Source organism: Taeniopygia guttata, chromosome 5 (assembly GCF_048771995.1).
Source record: "Taeniopygia guttata chromosome 5, bTaeGut7.mat, whole genome shotgun sequence".
Classification (NCBI taxonomy): domain Eukaryota; kingdom Metazoa; phylum Chordata; class Aves; order Passeriformes; family Estrildidae; genus Taeniopygia; species Taeniopygia guttata.
The window spans coordinates 29,581,023-29,599,779 of record NC_133030.1 but is presented as its reverse complement, the minus strand read 5'-3'; the positions used below and the strand labels follow the sequence as shown (position 1 = coordinate 29,599,779).

The 18,757-nt window shown below is 37.5% G+C and overlaps 1 protein-coding gene across 17 annotated transcripts in view; it reads right to left on the bottom strand.

Moving 5' to 3' along the window:
* Positions 1-18,757, bottom strand: part of NUMB (NUMB endocytic adaptor protein) — a 90,902-nt gene that overhangs the window by 12,100 nt on the left and 60,045 nt on the right. For 10 of the 17 annotated variants that reach the window (XM_072930038.1, XM_072930033.1, XM_030274374.4 and 7 more), the window contains exons 3-4: positions 10,469-10,543; positions 5,218-5,295 (exon numbers count right to left, since the gene is read on the bottom strand). In XM_072930038.1, coding sequence (XP_072786139.1) covers positions 5,218-5,295; positions 10,469-10,543 — 153 coding nt within the window. The remainder of the gene's footprint in view (positions 1-5,217; positions 5,296-10,468; positions 10,544-18,757) is intronic. The other 7 variants (XM_072930041.1, XM_072930040.1, XM_030274372.4 and 4 more) reach the window with 2 other exon arrangements.

Sequence of the window (18,757 nt, the reverse complement as noted above, 5' to 3'; positions counted from 1 at the left end):
CATTAAGAGAACCAAGCCAAAGCCAGTATTTCAGAAACAGCACGTCGTGGGGATGCGGAGAGGGCACAGGACAGGTGAGGCAGAAAGGTGCACATCCACTGACAGTAAAGAATTCAAGACTGACCAAGTGGGTGAAGAATTCCACTAGAGTCAGAAGACACTCAGTCATAAGGAGTTACACCACAGGTAGCTTCTTCAGCACAAGTTTAAATATAGGAAACTTCTTACCTGATATTTCCACCAGCCCTACCCTCTGCCCTAATAGTCCTGTGGCAGAATCATGGCATCACCTTAAACCAGTGTTAAAAGCACCCCAAAATCATCAGTTACTCTGTAGCTTTTTAAGCTCATAAGCTTAATGCTAAGATCAATCACACAAATATGTTTCACTAATTTATTAAGACCTAAAAGTCCTATGTGGGGAGAGAGGTAAGAATCTTTGGTGTGTATCTGGAAAAAGCAGTGGTGTGTGGCAGGCGGGTGCAGCGGAGAGTGGTCTGGCTTCTACCCAGAACCTGACTGTGGGAACTTTCAGCAGCCACAAGCTGAGGCTAAGTAAAAGTGGGAAATACAGGAAGGTTTCAGGAGCCATTTAAACTACAGATTCTTTCCAGGCTGCTTATTTTTCAAGGGAAAGTTATAGAAAACAGTACAAACACAATATTCTTCTGAAGCTAATTCATTGAAAAGAAAATAGGTCAATGTAATATTACTGGTTGTTACAGAGAACTACTACTAGCAAACTCATACAGTTTCTTCTAGTATGTCACTTTATTTCACAATACCCCTACTTTAGCCAGTTATTAAAATATTCTCTTCATGCGTTTTGAAGCACTGGGTTTGCACAGTTTGTGGCTGCTAATGGCACCCACCAAAAACCACTGCAGGGAGTGAAGAAAGCAACAAGGGGGAAAATAAAAAAGATGAAGGGGTTTCAGCTAGAGTTTCAAACTAGAATTGCAACTATAATTTTTTTAATAGTTTATTGCAGATGTGTATAATTTATATTCTTACAGCAAGTAATGGAACAAGAATACACTCTGGCATAATCTACTGCATGTTCCGAGTCTTCAATACCAATTTTAACACTGTAAGAATGAAATATCTTGGAGTGAACTCTCCAATTATATCACATTGGTTTCATTCTCAGAGAAAGCAGCAAGTGTGAACAAAAAGGTGCTGGCAGAATTTCTGTTTGTTTTTTTTGGGAGGAACTATCTGTCCCAATTTCGGAAGCAGCAATGACATCCTGAGCATTTTTAAAAAGCTTGGTAAGAACAGAGAATGGCACTGACTTGCACAGAAGAGCATTTAAAGAAAAAAAAAAAAAAAAGAGAGAAAATAAGCACAGCATGAAAGCAAGCCACAGAGAAATGCTTGCAGAAGCAAGTTTCTAAATGACCATCCAGCTTGTTGGATACCCCAGAGAATGTTTAATTTAGATTCTGGAATGCCTAATGGAAAGAGTGCAATTCACAACAGAAGAAACACTTTAAATTTACCATCATAAGTGTTAGAAAATATTGTAGCATATAAAAGTAGCTTCTAATATTTTGTTTTAAAAGGCAGGATCAATACCCACAAATATAGCCTGTATTTTCAATGCTCAGCTAGCTTCCACAGCCTGAAGGTCCCTATTAAACCCCATTAAAGGTTTGTCTCCTTGAACTGTTTTTAAAAGAGTATCTGTTGTTTATAAGCCATAAGTCTTAAAAATCTTTATTTCAAGCAAATACAAACAATGAAGAAAAGATAATGCCTGCAGGTAAGTGTTTTGTTCAGACTGCCATCATTAGATTAAGAGACACACATCTTTCCCCAGCAAACAATAAAAACCTTGTCTGTACAGAAACTGTGGACAGTTCTTGGAGTTTGTATTAAAACCAAGTTTAACTGAGCTGGGTACTTCATAAAGCAATGCTGATCTTCACCAGAGCTACTCCTCACTTGCTATTTTACCAAATGAGGATTTAGAAATAGTTAACACATGAACTTAATGTTTCTCAAACTAAAATGAGAAGGCTGAAGAGCTTCCTAGGCCCTCTCTTCCCACTGAAACATTAGGTTCCACATGCAAGATAACCAAAGATTTTGCTACACTAAAAGAAAAAGAAAACTCATTTTTATCTCCCAATTCCTTCTTCTATATTTATGGTGGATGCAGTGGTTTGAAAGGGCTTATCCTTACAGTCTATACCCCAAACCCACTGCTACTACTGCTGGACAATGAATGATTTTTACATTTTCTGAATTCTCAGCTTATCTGTGCCTACCAGTGATGTATAAAGGAACACATTCCTCCAATTCAGTTCCTATTGGACATACAAATCAAAGCACTACTTCATTCTGGGAGGGATATTGCCAAGTAAATTGTGATTACAGAGTAGATAGGAGCATTGGCACCATTGGCACATTCTGGACAAAGATCAGACCAACTGCAAGATACTGCATGGGAGGTGAACTCCAACACAGAATCGCAGCTTGTGTAACAAATGCTGGAGGTACAGGCAACTCCAAACAGAACTATTTAAAGCAAGCAGCCAATATCCACTGGAACAGGATGCTCTGAAATGTTCCTACCAAGGGACTCCTCTAGACATCCAGATCTGTAGCTTGTTTTTATATTCTAGAGCTTTTAGATGACAGCACTGCCTGAGGGGAGCCACATGTGGCATTGACTCCCAGGAGCCTGATTTGTCAGGGCTGAGTCAGCACTGATAGAAACCTCACAGCTCAGCCCTTCTGGGAGGTCAGTAATCTGCTCCAGCACGAGATTCATTATCTGGACTCATTTCAGAGTCCACAGACGACTCCAGGAGGGCAAGTGGGCATTTACCCTAGCACACAACGAGGCTGGAGGACAAGGCAGGTCCATGGCAGGCCGGGCACGACAGAAACCCCACTGACAAACTGGCCGTGCCCTGGAGATGGGCATCAACCAAGAAAAAAGTAGCTGCTTGGATACCTTGTTCTATTGTAAGGTGGAAAACAAAGCATTAAGGATGCCAGAAATTGCCCAATAATGCATTTTTAAAATACTTTAACTTTGTTTGTAGTTTTTCTGCCTATTATATTTTATCCTACCCTGGGACTTGGACATGGCTCTAAGATACACCTGAAGCATATATATTTCTTCATATATATACACCTGAGGTATATATAGGAAGAAAAATTTGCATTTGAGACTCTGTATAAAACATTGTGTGATGAGAAATACACATACACATGGAGGGAAAGCACAACAAAGGTCACCAAATCTGTACTACTACTCCTCATTACAACAGAAAGGTTTTAGTTTTAAAAGGAGCTGACTTCAAAGGCACCTTATTTGATAAACACAAAAGTTATCAACAGACATCTCATTTTTATTTCAAGCTTAAAAAAAGCATTTTCAGTACTAACCACTTGAACATTTCCAGAAACAAATCCATCGTATTTACCTTTTACAAGGAGAAAAATATGGACAGGGAAAGTGGCAGACATGTCTAGACTGATTTTCTGAAAGCTGCTGGTGTGTTTTAAATAGCTTGGCAGTTTGGAATATTATATTAATCCAAATGCAAGGCATTTGAGAAGAAATTATAGATGAGACAGCCAAAGGATATTAGAGTTATTAGTATTTCTCAATTATTAATAAGAGAACAGCTGTCCCTTTTTCTGCAGATTTCCCTAGATGTGGGCTCCTGTTATAGGCTGAAGCTGTAATAAAGGTACTGCCACACTGCTACTGTGGGGATACCTAAACACTATAGATTTAAGTGGTTTCAGTGCTAATTAATGAAATTCACAGGCTGAAGTAGAAGTAGGTCCTTCTTTGTCAAAATATTATAATACAGGAGAAAGGAAATCTAAAATGCTGTGGTAAAGTACCAGTCTTCATTAAATATCAACCAAGATGTAATAGGGAAGATGGCATATTTAATAATTTAAAAAGCCAAAGAAAGGTTTTTACCTAAGTGCTATGCAAATACGTTTCCTTTTACATCTTTGCTTTCTTATGTAGCCTAATGTAAGTTAGTACCAACAAGCAGAGAGAAAACTAACATTCTTAATCAGGCTGAGGTGGGGGTTTTCTGTTTGTTTCCAATTTAGCACTTTGGGTTTGGTCCTTCTAGATTCCAGCTCTAGGATTCGATTTGCACACAGGACTGTTCCCATTAATCTCACTGATCTGCCATCTTCTATATTTTAGCCCCTCACCACCACCACTATGCTTTAGATGTGTGCTCTCCTTGATCATAGGAAGAAACCAGAACTGGAGAAACAGATGTTCCTGTGTGACACCTATCATTATCTGAGTGAATGGTGTAAAAGGATCAGCTGAAAAAACCTTATTTATTCCCCAAGTAAAGCCCAAACCAATCCATGACTAGAGAATCATCTGCTTCAAAAGACTTCAGCATTTATGAACATTACAAACCTGTTCGTTTCTATTGAAGCAAAGTTTCATTTTACAATATACTTCAGAAGCCATTATCTTAGATTAACTCCATATGAAAGCTGGATTAAAAGGTTTTACAGGAATTTTAAACACAAAGGTAGGAAACAGATGAGAGGTAAAAGAGAGTATGATCTTTCTGCCTTGCAGAAATGCAGGCAGTGGGAACAAAACCACCCAGCCACCAGTGCAGCACATTCTGAATAAGGACAGGGTTGCTTCCCTTCATCTAAGACACTGTCCTTGTGAAAACAAGAGCAACAATAGAAACTAGAGATTGAGCTGAAATTAGGAAAGCACAGTAGGTAAATGCCTGATCTCATCTTCATATGCCTTTGAATTGGGACTGTGCTCGAAAAAGGAAGGTTTAAGAGATGGCACACTGCTTTCTGCCAGTGCTAACGTTTGGGGATCAACTCATGCTGCCAGATAGCTGGGCATGAAGCACTTACACAGCACAGACCTCAACTGTTCTGTAGGTATTTGCCTAGGTGATGTAGGTTGGCACAAGTTTAAGGGTTAAAATATATATATTTTTTTTTTTAGGAACACCAAATCACTTCAGAACACTGGATTTCTGATACAGTCCACAGATATTTAAGTTTCTGTTTCGTGTTACTTTTGAAACCATATTCTTTGATCAAAGTATTTCCAAGCCTGTTTTAGAAGCAAATATTCTGAAATGGATTAAGGCACTCACAACACCCTGATTTTATGGCAGTGCTATACCAGGGATGTAACTCCTTATAGTGCAAGCACAAACAAGGCATTAAACTTACTTTTCCAAAGAAGCCTTTGAAGAACTTCCTTTCCTGGAGGAACAGGGGGGACAAGTCGAGCGCTATTACTGTAGGTAGCTAAAATGTCCCAGGGTTTTCAAACCAACAAGCACACACAAGAATAGGGTTTGGAGGGAAAGGAAGGGGTTTTTAGAGTTATCCATGAGAAGGTGCGACAGGCAAATGTGAAAATAATCCTATGAAAATGCAGATCAAAGGGCACACACACAATTCTAACAAGCTACTGCCCTGAAATTGGTGAAAAGAAGAAAACCTCAGCCCCAGTTTCATGCAAAGTGGTTACTTTATTTTCACTCTTTCTTGTTTAGTCCCTTTTGGTTAGATTATAAACCAAACTTGGCAGCAGACATGTTGGTTAAACAAGTAAAATACTGCACAGGCTCTTGTGAAATGCAAAGTTCTAACTCCAGAATTGCAGACTAATTTGCTCTGTATTGATCACTCTTCCTTAAAACTACTGTTCTATATGTTGGAGAAGCATGTATGGCTTATATAAAGCAGGGGTAAGTACTGCTGCATTTTATTCCATTTGCTTGTTGCTCTGGCTTACGTGCTACTCTTATGCTTCACATCTTACGCAGTCTTCTCTGAAGAGCAAGGAATTTCATTGTAACCTTGTGGTAAAATTCAAATAAAAATGAGACCTCTTTATCCTTCTCTAAAGCCTTCCAAGGCTTTATGCAATATTTATACAAATACTAGTTATTCATTCTACAACTCTGAATTGATAGGTTGAGCAGCCTTTAAAATCAGCTCAGGCAGGCAGAGACAGTTAGGCAAGTGCAAAGATACCAAAGGCTGAACTATAATTTCCTAAATTTCTTCAGGAAAGCAATTCTACTGATTGCCCAATTCACATTAAGAAAAAGCCAGCACACAATTTTAGGCATATTTGCATGCAGTTTAGTTTACTAGCTTTATTTTGTTACCAGACTGTGGAAAGTAAGTTACATGAAGGGACACTTGACCAGGCCTGGTGCTCTGCGAGCACAGCCACATGCTGCTCCGCGTGTGAGAGAAGCCAACATGAAGCACAGAGCTGTTCCTGCTGTCTTTCCAAATTACTTCACTTGTAAGAAAGCTCTGGTAGTAATGAGGAGGAGGTGGAGAATTGCAGAAGAGACAGGGAGCATCTCTGTGACAGCCCCTGACCTCACATTTACACTGTGCAATTCCAGCCTGTTCATCACTGATACTACTATATTAAAGTATTGCCACAAATATCCTGAAGCAGTGTCTGAAGAACTGATTGAAAAACAAGGTTATATTTAAATCAAAGCTATGGTTCTGATGCAAGGCAACAAAAGCCAAGAAAACATCGGGTTACGGAGGCAGTGTCCATCTTAGCTTTGGATTCCCTAGCCCTACTGCTGTGCCCCTCTCTGCCCCCATGTCCTTCCACAGAATGCTTTACCAAGTATCTGTAACATATTTACATCAACTCAGACACTGTATAAAGACCATCTCCAAGCTCAGTCAGCTGAAAAGCTTAAGCACTTTTGGAGGCAGGAACAGTTATGTATTTGGACAGGATATACTGAACACTAGGAGGGGAACTAATGGATTAATCACAATGTAGTGTACATAATGAGAAGGGGTTGGGTGCTGCTGCCAAGTTGAGCGATGACTGTTGCATTACACTGAATAACAGCTTTTTAAAGACAGCAAAAGCTAAAGAGTTTCACCAGAAGCTACCTCATTTTTAGGTGATGGTTAATTTTGCTCTCAGAAAAAAGCTTGTTAAACAAGATTATTTTTTTAAATAAACTAGACAAGGTTAATGGAAAAAGGCATCATGCAAAATGGATTTTAAACAACACTAAGTTAATGTAGTTTAGAGAAAACTAATGCATTTTTAAAAAATACTACGTCTCTTTACCTGCTAAAATAAGAACATATATTAAAACAAATGCATAATTTAAAACAAAAAGTAGCAAGTTAGAAACCAATACTACAAGCTAAAGCTGATTTAAAATCAAAATATGACATGAGAGAGTACACTTTTGTCTTTATATGATGTTCCCACACCTGAGTCAAATACACTTAATAAGACCCTTAAAGTTACTTTCCAGTTGGCACTAAATATTTTAAATTCAGTGAAATGTTTCTGAAGAAACTATTTAGAGCTTCATGTCCATCTACATGACTCTTATCAGATAGTAAATGTATACAAAGCTAGCAATATATACTCTACTAAAGGAATAATGTAAGCTACATTGGTAATACGCCACTAAGGAAAAATGCAAGTTCTGTTGATAATATAAACCCATGTTAATAATAAACTAATAGCTAAATATGAAGGGTTTTGATCTATTCATGAGACTGTGAAGCCATTTCATCAGATAGAAAATTACAATATTGTTGGTGTCCAGTTTCAGAACTATAAAACTGTGACAGAGTACAGTGTGGATGAGGGATTCTTGAGTTAAATGTGGCTTCTTGTACTCAGCTGTCAATTAAGCAACATCTGAATAAAATGCTCACCATCATTGTTTGCAAGCTCTGCAAAATGCAGCGCTCAAAAACAATTGTACCCATTAAAGGAGCAGGTAATACAAAGTCCCTTAAAGGTTATTTCTCACAATAAAGAGACAGATATTTGTTTGAATCTTTCCTTTCAAAAAGCAAAGCAGTAATTAAACTATTCCTAAAGTCAAGATTAACACTGTTCTATAGTCTTCTCAGCAAATCCTATAAAATCTTTTAAAACAAAAAGTAGCAAGTTCTTTTAAAAGAACAGTCTTCAGTTCCCCAAATGAATTGCCAACTGTTGTACAGCAAGAATTAAGAGGAGAAAATATATCTATTAGAATAAGAAAAGACAGAACTTAATTTTTGAAAGCTACAGGATACAAATATTTCAACAATTCTAATTTTTATTGACTGGACTTATAAAACCTACACCTTACATGCAGAGAATGAAGTTTAAAATAGCCCACATACACTTCAATGTCATTTAACCACATTAAAAGTGAAGTCCAGTTTCCCTTAAGCTAGTCTTTCAGTTTGAGCACTGCTACTCAAACTTGTAATTTTTTCAAAACCAAGAGAAAGCCCATCAAAATAACTAAGTAATATGAAAGCAAGGAGAACGAATTGTTTTCTCATCTCATTCCTCACATGCTGAGATATCACCCAGTGTTTGGCTTCTGCTAAATTAAGAGTGTCTTGTACAGAACAGAGCTTCCAGTAATGGTGATGTCCTAAAGAAATGCCTCTGACTTAAAAACCACATACTGGGTTTTAAGCAAGCCTGACCTGAGAGGCAGGGCTTGAATTGCAATAAGCAGCTCCAAATGGACCTTGCATCTGATAGAGTCTAGCAACTAAAGCACACAAAGTAATTTCAGTAATCTGAATCTTCCTCTTGGGGCACAAAGAGAATTTCACCTCCACTTCTCAGCTTCCAACATTGACAAAGGAGACAAATAGCAATTTTAAGAGATGCACACTTGTATTTGGTGTACACATAGACATCAAACAGCAGAAGAAATCAAAACTATCTGAAGAAAAATGTAAATTTAAGAGAATGGGTAAATTCATGCCATCCACAATTTGGAATAATGACATAACATGGATTAAGAAAATATAACTACTTACTTTCAGAAAATGCTGACTAAATGTAAAGGTGAGATATCCAAGTCTGATGTTTGAATCAGCAATTCATGTGATCAAAAATCACAACCCTAGAAATCCACATTCCAGAAGAAGCTGGGTGCTCTGCTTGTACTATGTCTCATTAATTATAAGCTTAGCTACACTTAGCTGGCTCCTGGACTTGTAAGATTTTTATAAACTAGAGAACAGCTACTCCACAGCATAGCTCCCCAGGGAAGAGAATGAAACAAGTTGCACAAAGTAGATACTGCAGTGCTATTTGGTGTGCTAACAGAAAGTATTCTGAGAAAATCAGAAAAAAAATCAGAGACAAAAACGGATGCAATTGATTATGCGGTCAGTATGTGCACTTTTAGGTATGTAAACTAAATCCACAGAACAAAGAAACTCATTTATATTTTGTGTGGCCCTTTTTAATAAAAATCAATCACTAATCACTGCAGACTGAATGGGAACAGATGGGATGCAGCTTTAACAGGTTACTATACATTAGCTGAGAAAGGATAGAATGAAAAGACTTGATTTTAATCAAAGCATTAAACCAATTCACAAACTTTACAGCACAACAGAAGGCAGAAAAGATAACCTATAATCCTCTGCTGTGTGCTAGGAAGAAGGGAAAAACAGGTTTAGATGGAAACCATTTGAGCTCTCAGACTTGGTGAGGAAAAGGACGTCCAGTGACACTTATTTTAAACCAGCAGAAGTGCAGTAGAAGGGTTTGATGGATTTTGTTGAGCTGCAAGGATACATACAAGGGTTTCTTCCACTGAATGCATACTGAAGAATGTATGTAGATAGAACGTATAAGAGAAGTGATGACAAGGACTGCAGTTCTCTATCTCTTATTAAAAATTCCATTTTTTCATGTCCTTTTTCCTGTTCTTTTCAATTATGTCAAAGCCTCAGTTCCTTGACAGACTGATCACTGCCTTTCTGGAGTTTGCTATTTCCACAGGGTTTTGTGGTATTATTACTGCAGGAAAGAGATGACAAGACCTCTTCAAATGAGCCACAGAAATACAAAGAGCTTTGAACGAGTGCCATTTACAGGAGCAAACGTTCACAGAAGCCAAACTAAGAGCAGCCCATTTCATGACATGTCAGAATTAGGCAGCCTTCAGGCCACTTTGAGCAGATGCAAGCCAGATTATTTCATGCACGACTACAATGCTGCAGCGCATTAGAAAAAAAAAGCATCCTAAAACAAGTAATATTTTGTATAATAATGGTGAATTAAGTCACTATTAAAGTGGCAGGCAACAGAGGGAAAGAGAGAGAGGGGGAGAAGAAAAGAGAGAGAGGGAGAAGCTGTTAAAAAACAATGGTTGAAGTCCCATGTGGGTACCAACTTAGCCTGAAAGGTCACAGAGAATTTTTACACATTTGTTTTGCAAATAGTTTTTGCAAGTAGAAAGAACAGTTGTAACTTTCGCTCTCATCATCAGATTAGCACGTCCCCCCACGAGCAGCAGTGCTCTCAAACTGGCCAACTGTTCTCCTAACATGGGTCAAAAGTTCAGTCTTTGGCTGGAGCACTGCTCTGAACAGACCTTTTCCAGTAATGCTTACAGCCCCAAAGCCAACGTTTTCATTAAACAAATATACATACAGATTTCAGCCTCTTCACAGCATCTTCACAGATATGCATTCCTCTGGATTCATCCACTTCAACGTGTCCCAAGTACTGCCGAAAGAGTATGGGGAGAAAAGGTTAATAGCAGCTCCTTAAACTCCTGGGGTTTTGATGAACGAGCTCTGAATTCATCTCAGTGCAGCTGATGCAATAGATATTACCAACACTTTGCCAGCCTTCTTTTAAACCTGCATTTGGGGATTTGATGTGTATATCTATGGGGGCACCAGCATCAGCAGAAAAGCATAATACAACTAGAACTTCGGAGGAAAAGACAGACTTTCTTTACTCAGGGGAAAATACATAATTGAAAGTATTGAAAGTATTGTGCTTTCCTGCTTATTCATCATGAGCTTCAGTCATTTTTTACTAGCATAGCATGAAAACCTTACATCAATATAGAGATGATGGTAAATAAATAATTTTTGAAATATTTGTGCATGGTAATGTCCAAATATGAGAAATTTGCCCACCCCTTTTTTAAAACTGTAAACCAAAATTGTTTCTCTTCATTACAACAACAGGCTGTTATGTGGATACTGAGACATTCATCATTCTTACAAAGAGGGGTTTAAAAAAAAAACAAACCTGTTTTCCACAGATTCATCTTACCAAGCACTACTTAAAAACCCCGTAGCAACACAACAGTGAATAGAAATGCCAAGCTTCAAAGCTTTTAAATTTATAACCCAGAATAAGTGTAGTCTATAGAGAAACCAGTTGCAAGAAATATATATCAAGAATCTAGTGTTCAGTATACCATGGATAATTTTACACTCAAACTTTTAGTTTTAATTTTTCAAATTTCCCTGCCTTTTCCAATCATAGGTTTTTTTTGATAGTGAAAGGAAGTGTTCTCTCAGAAAAATTCAGATTCTTATTCAAAGTACTTAACCCTTGAAGAAAATCAGAGAAACTATCAAAACTTGGTTGAAGTTTTGTAGCAAGAGCTATACGTTAAAGAAACTTTCCCCAATTTACTTGCCATTCTAAGAGTTGTATGCACTTCAGCATTTAGATTCCAGGCTAGCTAGAGAGTGAATAAGTGGTTTTAAAATATGACACAAGAATCGATGTTTGAATCACTTAATGCACTAGTAAACACAAGTTTAATAACCTATTAAAAAGTTACACTCTATAACAGACTATTCTGTCATGAGTTATTTGAAAATCCTAGATTTTCTTTCATTAATTAGGATACTAGACTTGGACAAAAAACATTTCACTCATAGTACCATAATGAAGCACCCTCAGATTGAGAAATTCAACTATATGGACAAAAAAATCAAGATTGTTTCAAAGAATTAATAGAAATTGGAAAGTTGAGTTTTCTTCATGCAAGGCAAGATGCTCCAGAAGAGGAAGCTCTACATATCATTAAACTGCTGAGAGATTTACAATATCTTAAGTGACAGAGAGCTTTAGTATTAAATCTCACTATGTGGCATTTTTTAAAACAGAGTAAATGTGGATTGAACAATTTGGGAAGAATTTCATTTAAATCAGCCCTCACAGCTGGAGAACAGCTTGAAAAATAAATTGCACTGAAATTAGAAGGTAAATAAAAGATCTGACTCTTTAGAGCATTTTCAAAATGAGCTCTGTGAGGCTGAAGCCTTATAATTGAATGCTGGAGCTGCCAAAACAGCAACTGTACTCCCTCAGTTGAGCTTGCTGAACCCTTGCGCAAGATCTTCATTTCTCCAGAGCACAAAGCAGAACATTTTAATCCTAAAAATACAAACAGTAACAACTAAAGATGCAATTACTGTGTGTCTGGAAGTACATATATACATCATCAACTACTCTGTTGTGCCATGACTTATCTGGGAGAAGTTCCAGATGCAGAAATTCTGTTGTACATTTGTTATGAGAAAGTTTTGGGTTTAGTAATTTCTCTTTAAGAAGAGAGTCATTATATAGACAGGACCAAGCCTGAGGTTTGTACTGGACATTAAAAAAAAATATGTGTAAGGAATAAACCATCTAGGTTGCATGACCATTTGCATCATCCATCTAGAGGGCAACTTCCACATTTCCTGACCTATCTGCACACCTCATTTACTTCAGTGTAGCCAGAATGTTTCCAACTGAAGATTCAAACCATTCAGCCCCTGTACTCGGCAACCTGCCTCTTACTTGGAAAAGGAGAAATGGACCAGGGTAAATACTGCCTCATGTCACACTGCAAAACAGACTCCCCTGTGTTGCCAAACCTCTATTCAAGTCCCATGTTCCAACTTTCAGCAATCAGTCATGCCACTGCTGCTGGAGACAGCAAGTTTAGCTGCAGTTTTCAATACTGCTTCCACTCCTGTGAATGGAGACATTATTACACATATCAAGTGCATCTATCCACACCAAAGGGGTACAATCCACAGACCTCATGGAGCATCAATCAATCAATTCTGAATTTTAAAATAAATTACACTGTTACACAATACTTCTTTATGATATAGAGGACAAAAGGTACTTTGTTTGCATTTACATGTTACACTTAGCTCTTCATACAAAGAGAAAAAACCTTTACTTGCCATTGCAGAAGCCAGTTCTGCAGAAGCCAAAAGCTCATCATTAGCACTGGTGTTGAACATCTTACAGCAATTTCACAATTATTCTTGCTTTGGTTTCTATTTTTTTTGGGATGGAATGGTAGTGTGTAAATTGTTTATACATGCCAACATACTTTTCTTTCTTGTAAAAATAAATTTTAATTCTATAACCAGAACCTGTGGTCCTCTTCTTTTCATAGCCAAATGCCCCTTAACCAGCAGGTCTCTTTCCAAGTCTTCAAGCTTCTTTCATCAGTTTGAGAGTAGATATACACAGTTCCTGTATTTAACCAGTGCTACAATATTTATCTGGCTTTTAATGGATTGTAATCAAAGACAAAAATATTTCCTCAAGAAGACTGGCAAGAAACTGTCAAAACTGAAACCTCTTCTAGTGTTTATATTTTAAACAGAAGTGCTAAATTGTAAATCTATCTCAATTTAGCCTTAAATTTGAAATATTGGCTCAACTTACTAGTGCAGCAGCATTTTAGGAGTGACATTTCAAAATTTAATAAAGAAAATGCAGCTACTAGTTGAAAGTCAGAAAGGAAAGTTAAACAGTAGAATTCAGGACTTCAGAAAAATAAACTGTTGTTAAACTCTGTTGTTACTTTGCTGGAAAAGGATTACATGGAAAACACTTTAAAGCAGATACCCAAATCCCACACTTCTATATACAACCTTTCAGGATCTTTGAAAGGAACTTCCCTTTCAAACTAAAGGAGAAGAATCACACTGTTGAAGTGCCTGGGCAGCCACAGTCCTATAGAAGTAAAACCTCATGCAAATCCATGACAGCACATTATCACAAGTGCTGGGTACACAGAAATCCACATGAACTGCCTAAGCCATACTGTGGTCAATGATGACTGAGAACAGTAAGGAAAGGAGTATGTCTGACATATTTCCAAACAGCATTTTTTCATCACAGGGACTGCTGCAGCTAGAATTCCTGGAGAAAGTGAGTACTTTTCCATCAGGAAAATGCACATAGGCAGGAATGCAGTATTAATATTGAATGCACTCCTACTTAAATTCCATAGCAACCAGTGAATGATAGTCATGACATCAGCAATTCTCAGACATAAGTTGTTCTGTTAAGAGATTTAATCGCTATACCAGAAATTACCCACCAATGCTTTTACAGAAAGCTAAAATCCATGTAGGCTGAGTCCACATATAGAGTAACACAACATTAAAGCTCTAATCCAAATAAAATACTTTCAGGGGCTGTTGGAGAAAAGTCCTTAAGGCAAACGTCATCCAATAGAAGCACTGCTTGTATTAACATTTTTAGCAAAAAAGAAGATGAGATTATGGTACAGCAAATTAAACAAAAAAACTTTCCCTTTTCATCACTGGCACACAACAAAACATCCATAGAATTTGAAAAGTGCTTCATTTAAAAACCAACCACTCAAGTTACCATGTCAAGTGTTTCTGTTGAAGTTTTGCTACTGTCTTGTCACAAATTCATGCTATTGAAATTGCACCTACTAAAACTTCAAGGGCTGATGTATCAGGTCAGAAATAGAACATCATCTGTGTCCTAATGCAAGCAATACTGCCCTGATCTTTGTTTTCATTTCTCTCTCAAATACTTGGCTAACTCAGTTTTCAAAATTTCAAAGTTCAGCAATAACAGCTGGCAAAAAGATCCTTAACCAGAGCTCCTTCAACCTGGACAACTCACTCAAGCCAGTTGTGCTTGTTTAAGTCTGGTAATATGCTTTTACAATCTCTCTTTGAAACAGACTCAGATACACAAATAATTGAAGTTCCCTCTGTATCAGCAGATATGCAACATGCACTGTTTTATTTGCAGTAACAGATTAGGTTCTTTGGAATACATTTGGAAGTAGATGGACACAGGAAATGAGCTTACTTGAAGTCTTGGCCAGGGTGTCCTGTGCTGGGAAACGAGCTGCCACAAAGAGGAGGACACCATCATTCCTTGGTATTTTTCCTAGAGGCAATAACATTCCTCTTTCTTCCTCTGTGGAAGTTCTAGTGTGTTATTTGCAACAGTAAGACTGACTACTTGACATCTGCATGTGCAGATATGCTTCTAGAATTGCCATTGCTCAAGAATTAAAGCCTGAGCACCAAAGGTTCAGAGTGAAATGCTGTCTTGCAAGTAGACATAAGCTTAAATCCAGAAATCCTGGATATGTCTTAAAGCTGAGCTACTTTTCCACTGACTTCTAAGATTAACATTCCAATGCTCAATATTTTATTTCTCTCCTCTCACACCCATGCTCCTGCTTTTTAAATTTATTAGTTTGTAACAAATGTTTGCTCAGACAAAGCTGCAGAAGCACAGACAACAGAAACTCTATGATTAAGCATCAACAAAGTTTAATTTTGCTTAGTCAGAGCTATAGGTTAGTTAGGATGCTACACACATCACCAGAAATCAAAATGTCTCACCAACCTGTTAAATTCCCCAAACCAGGAATTATGACTGCTAAATGTTTCTGAATAATGAGGATCAAAAGAATCTAAAGCAGTACCTGTACCAGTTGTTCACCCAGTTTTTTACATCACACCCACCTAAGAACCACACTGAGCATTTCATGTATTGGCTCTCACATGACCTTTATCATTGCCAACAGAAAAAACATTGTGAGTCAGGAATATTGAAGATGCAATAAAGAAGCTCAATACAGGATATACAAATGCTATATTCTTCATTTGATTATAAAGCCCTAAAATGAGGCAGAGAGGGAACTCAGAAGGTTATGTAGGACGGCACTTGCTTCAGGGCAGGATCTACTTCCACATCTACATCAGAGAAGTCAGCCTTCAAGTATTATGACATTTCTGTAGCTAAAGATCAAAAGGCTAGACCTTCTACCCTGTACTTTACATGTCTCACTGTAGAAAGGGATGTTATTTTGCTGAGTTGTTATTGCTAATGCATATCCTAAATTTCCCTTAATGCAGCTAAACACACTATTTTTCCTAGTCTTGTCACAGCTTCACATATGTACTGTCAGACTTTGGTTTTCAATTGTATGCTCTGATGTGCAATTCCTATTTTCCCAGGAATTCAGCACTATTTAATAAATTTAAAACTTTCTTTCAAAAAAGGAAGATAAAATATAAAGGAAAATCAAGTGTTGATAGCATGAAGTTTTATACACACACTCCACGGGTACACACAGGTGTACCTTTTCTTCAACTCCTGCAAAAAATTCAGTTTCCATGTATGCCACTGGGGATCTCCTAGTTTTAAAAAACAGAATTAAAACGTATAACCCAATCTCCTAGTTTTAAAAAACAGAATTAAAACGTATAACCCAATGAGAACTTCTTGATTTCCAACACCTAAATTACATTTAAAATAAATATTTCTGCAAGGTGATCTCATATCTTTAAAACAACGTGAAGTTTATAAAACTATTTAAGAATTTCACCTTTGCCAAAGACAGGAGGTTTTTAAAATTCAGCAAGAAGCTTCATTTAAAACTTCTTGTTTACAAGGCCTTCAAACAAAACCAAGGGTTGGGCACTAGGGTAAAAAGTTTAAAAATTAGGGATCACCTTATATTCCTTTTAGCCATGACAAAAATGCATAAGTATATATTGGAGGTAAGCTTCACATCTTCCATTATAATCACCATCTTGTATAATTAGCTGACTGCCAGCCTTTTGCCTGTGATGTTCAATGCTGCAGGATTTTTAAATGTACCATTGCCTGCTGAGGGTTAGCATTCAATAGGAATGATTACTGCTCATTGCTAACATCAGTTCTTGCCTTCAGAGGTACAGATTTCTAGTGTTTAATGTGTAAGGCTGTACAACATCTCAGAAATCAGCAGATTTGTCACATTAACTTCTTAAAAATACTTAACATAGTTTCCAAAGGCTATTCAAGCACCTCAGGCTTTCACAGTGAAAAACGTCACATGCTTAACTTAAAGGCACTTCAGCATCACACTGGTAAATTCTTTCACAGCTATTATTTCAAACTAGAAGTACATTTAAGACCTAAAACAAATGTCACAGTCACCTGTGCTTGTACCAGTCTTTCTGACCTGGAGAAACAGAATGCAAGCTGTATTTATAAACTTATTAAGTATAAGAAGTTATTTTTAATATGAGATTTATAAATTTGACATGAAGCAATAAAGTTCAATATGCAAATTCCAAAACTAAACAGGATACCTGGGGATCCAGGAGTGGTGTGAGAAGACAAAGCAAAGTGGCTGAAATGGCCTAGCTCATACTGGTGGTGGTTTCAGCAGTGCCAGGTATGGCTCAACAACCTAAACACAGGGATGAGAACGGACATTCACAGATCCCAGTGAGGATACTCTACAGGGCTTGTGCCAGATGTTCCCTTTCCCTCTGCCTCTTCTTCAACACAAAGCAATACAGTGTCTTCCAAACATCTCCCATCAAAGCAAAAGGAAACAATTCAAGAGTACTTGTTCTGAAAAGTCAATTATTTTATATACTAAATACAACAGTATCCATACAATTGTTATTTGTCAACTCTAACGCAGAAATCAAATTCAGTGGAAAGGTTAACTCCAATGATACCAGGTACTCAGCAGCAAATCCTGGATGCCAGAGATAGAAATGTGGTTTGTTATTCTTCCACACCAGCTTTTTCACCCACATCTTTAGTCTTCTAGGTCGAATTAAAAAAATGCAAGTAAACATGCAGGTGATATACAACAGTAGCCTTAGATGCCTTAAGGTCAAAAGAGACTGACCACCAAGAACATGGAAATGACAGAACAAAACTAAATTATCCAAGATACACACAAGTGTTGCATCTTCTAGAACACCAGGTAGTAATCAGCTGTTAATATTCTGTTAATATCCTTCTGGTCAGAACCAGCAAGAATTTGCAAATGTTTTGTTTGTTTAGTTCTCTTAGGTAGAAGGAAATGACCTAATTTTTCTGATACAAATTTCACAGGCCAGTTACACCAAAGAGCATTTGTATGAATGAAAACCACTTACCCAGAGGGACACTCAAAAAGGCTTTTCAAACAAAACAAGCCCTAGTGTCAAATATTTCAGTCATTATACCACAGAACAGCTGCATGTCTTCAGTGAGGTAGTGTCTGGAGCAAGAAAGCAAGTTTGAAAATGTGTACGTCAATGAACTTCATTTGTTGCAATTCTAATGTATAAAATTGTGCATAAATAAATTATAGCACTGATAAGCACAGCTGTAATGCCTGTTAGAATATTCAACTTCTAAATCATTTTAAATACCATCTCTTCATCTAACACCCCTATATACTGCATGTATCTGGTACTGTTTTTCTCTCAGAGGGAGGATTCACTATTGAAACACAGTATTTACCTTCCAATTTGTTAGGACAGAGGAAAAGAATTTGTCCCTGAAAACAGACTTCTGCACAGGCTGCAACAGATGTACCAGTGCCACATTTACTAATAGGGCAACTCTCGCTGAATGCCTATAAAAGCTGCAAGGTATTATGCCTCCAAACCACCAAAGCTAGGAGAGCAACACCATTCGAGTTCCCAATAGAACTGCAAAAGTCTGCAAGTCACTTTTCTAAACACAAGTTTAACATCCTTTTCATACCTTTGCAGACAGACAGGACCTGTCTCTCCCTGGCTCTTTCAATCTAACTTTAGCAGACTCAAAGCAGTTTACACAGAAGAACTCTACAGGAAAGTCAGCAGCCATTGCACAGCCCTATCTTTGAGTGTCAGGTTACCA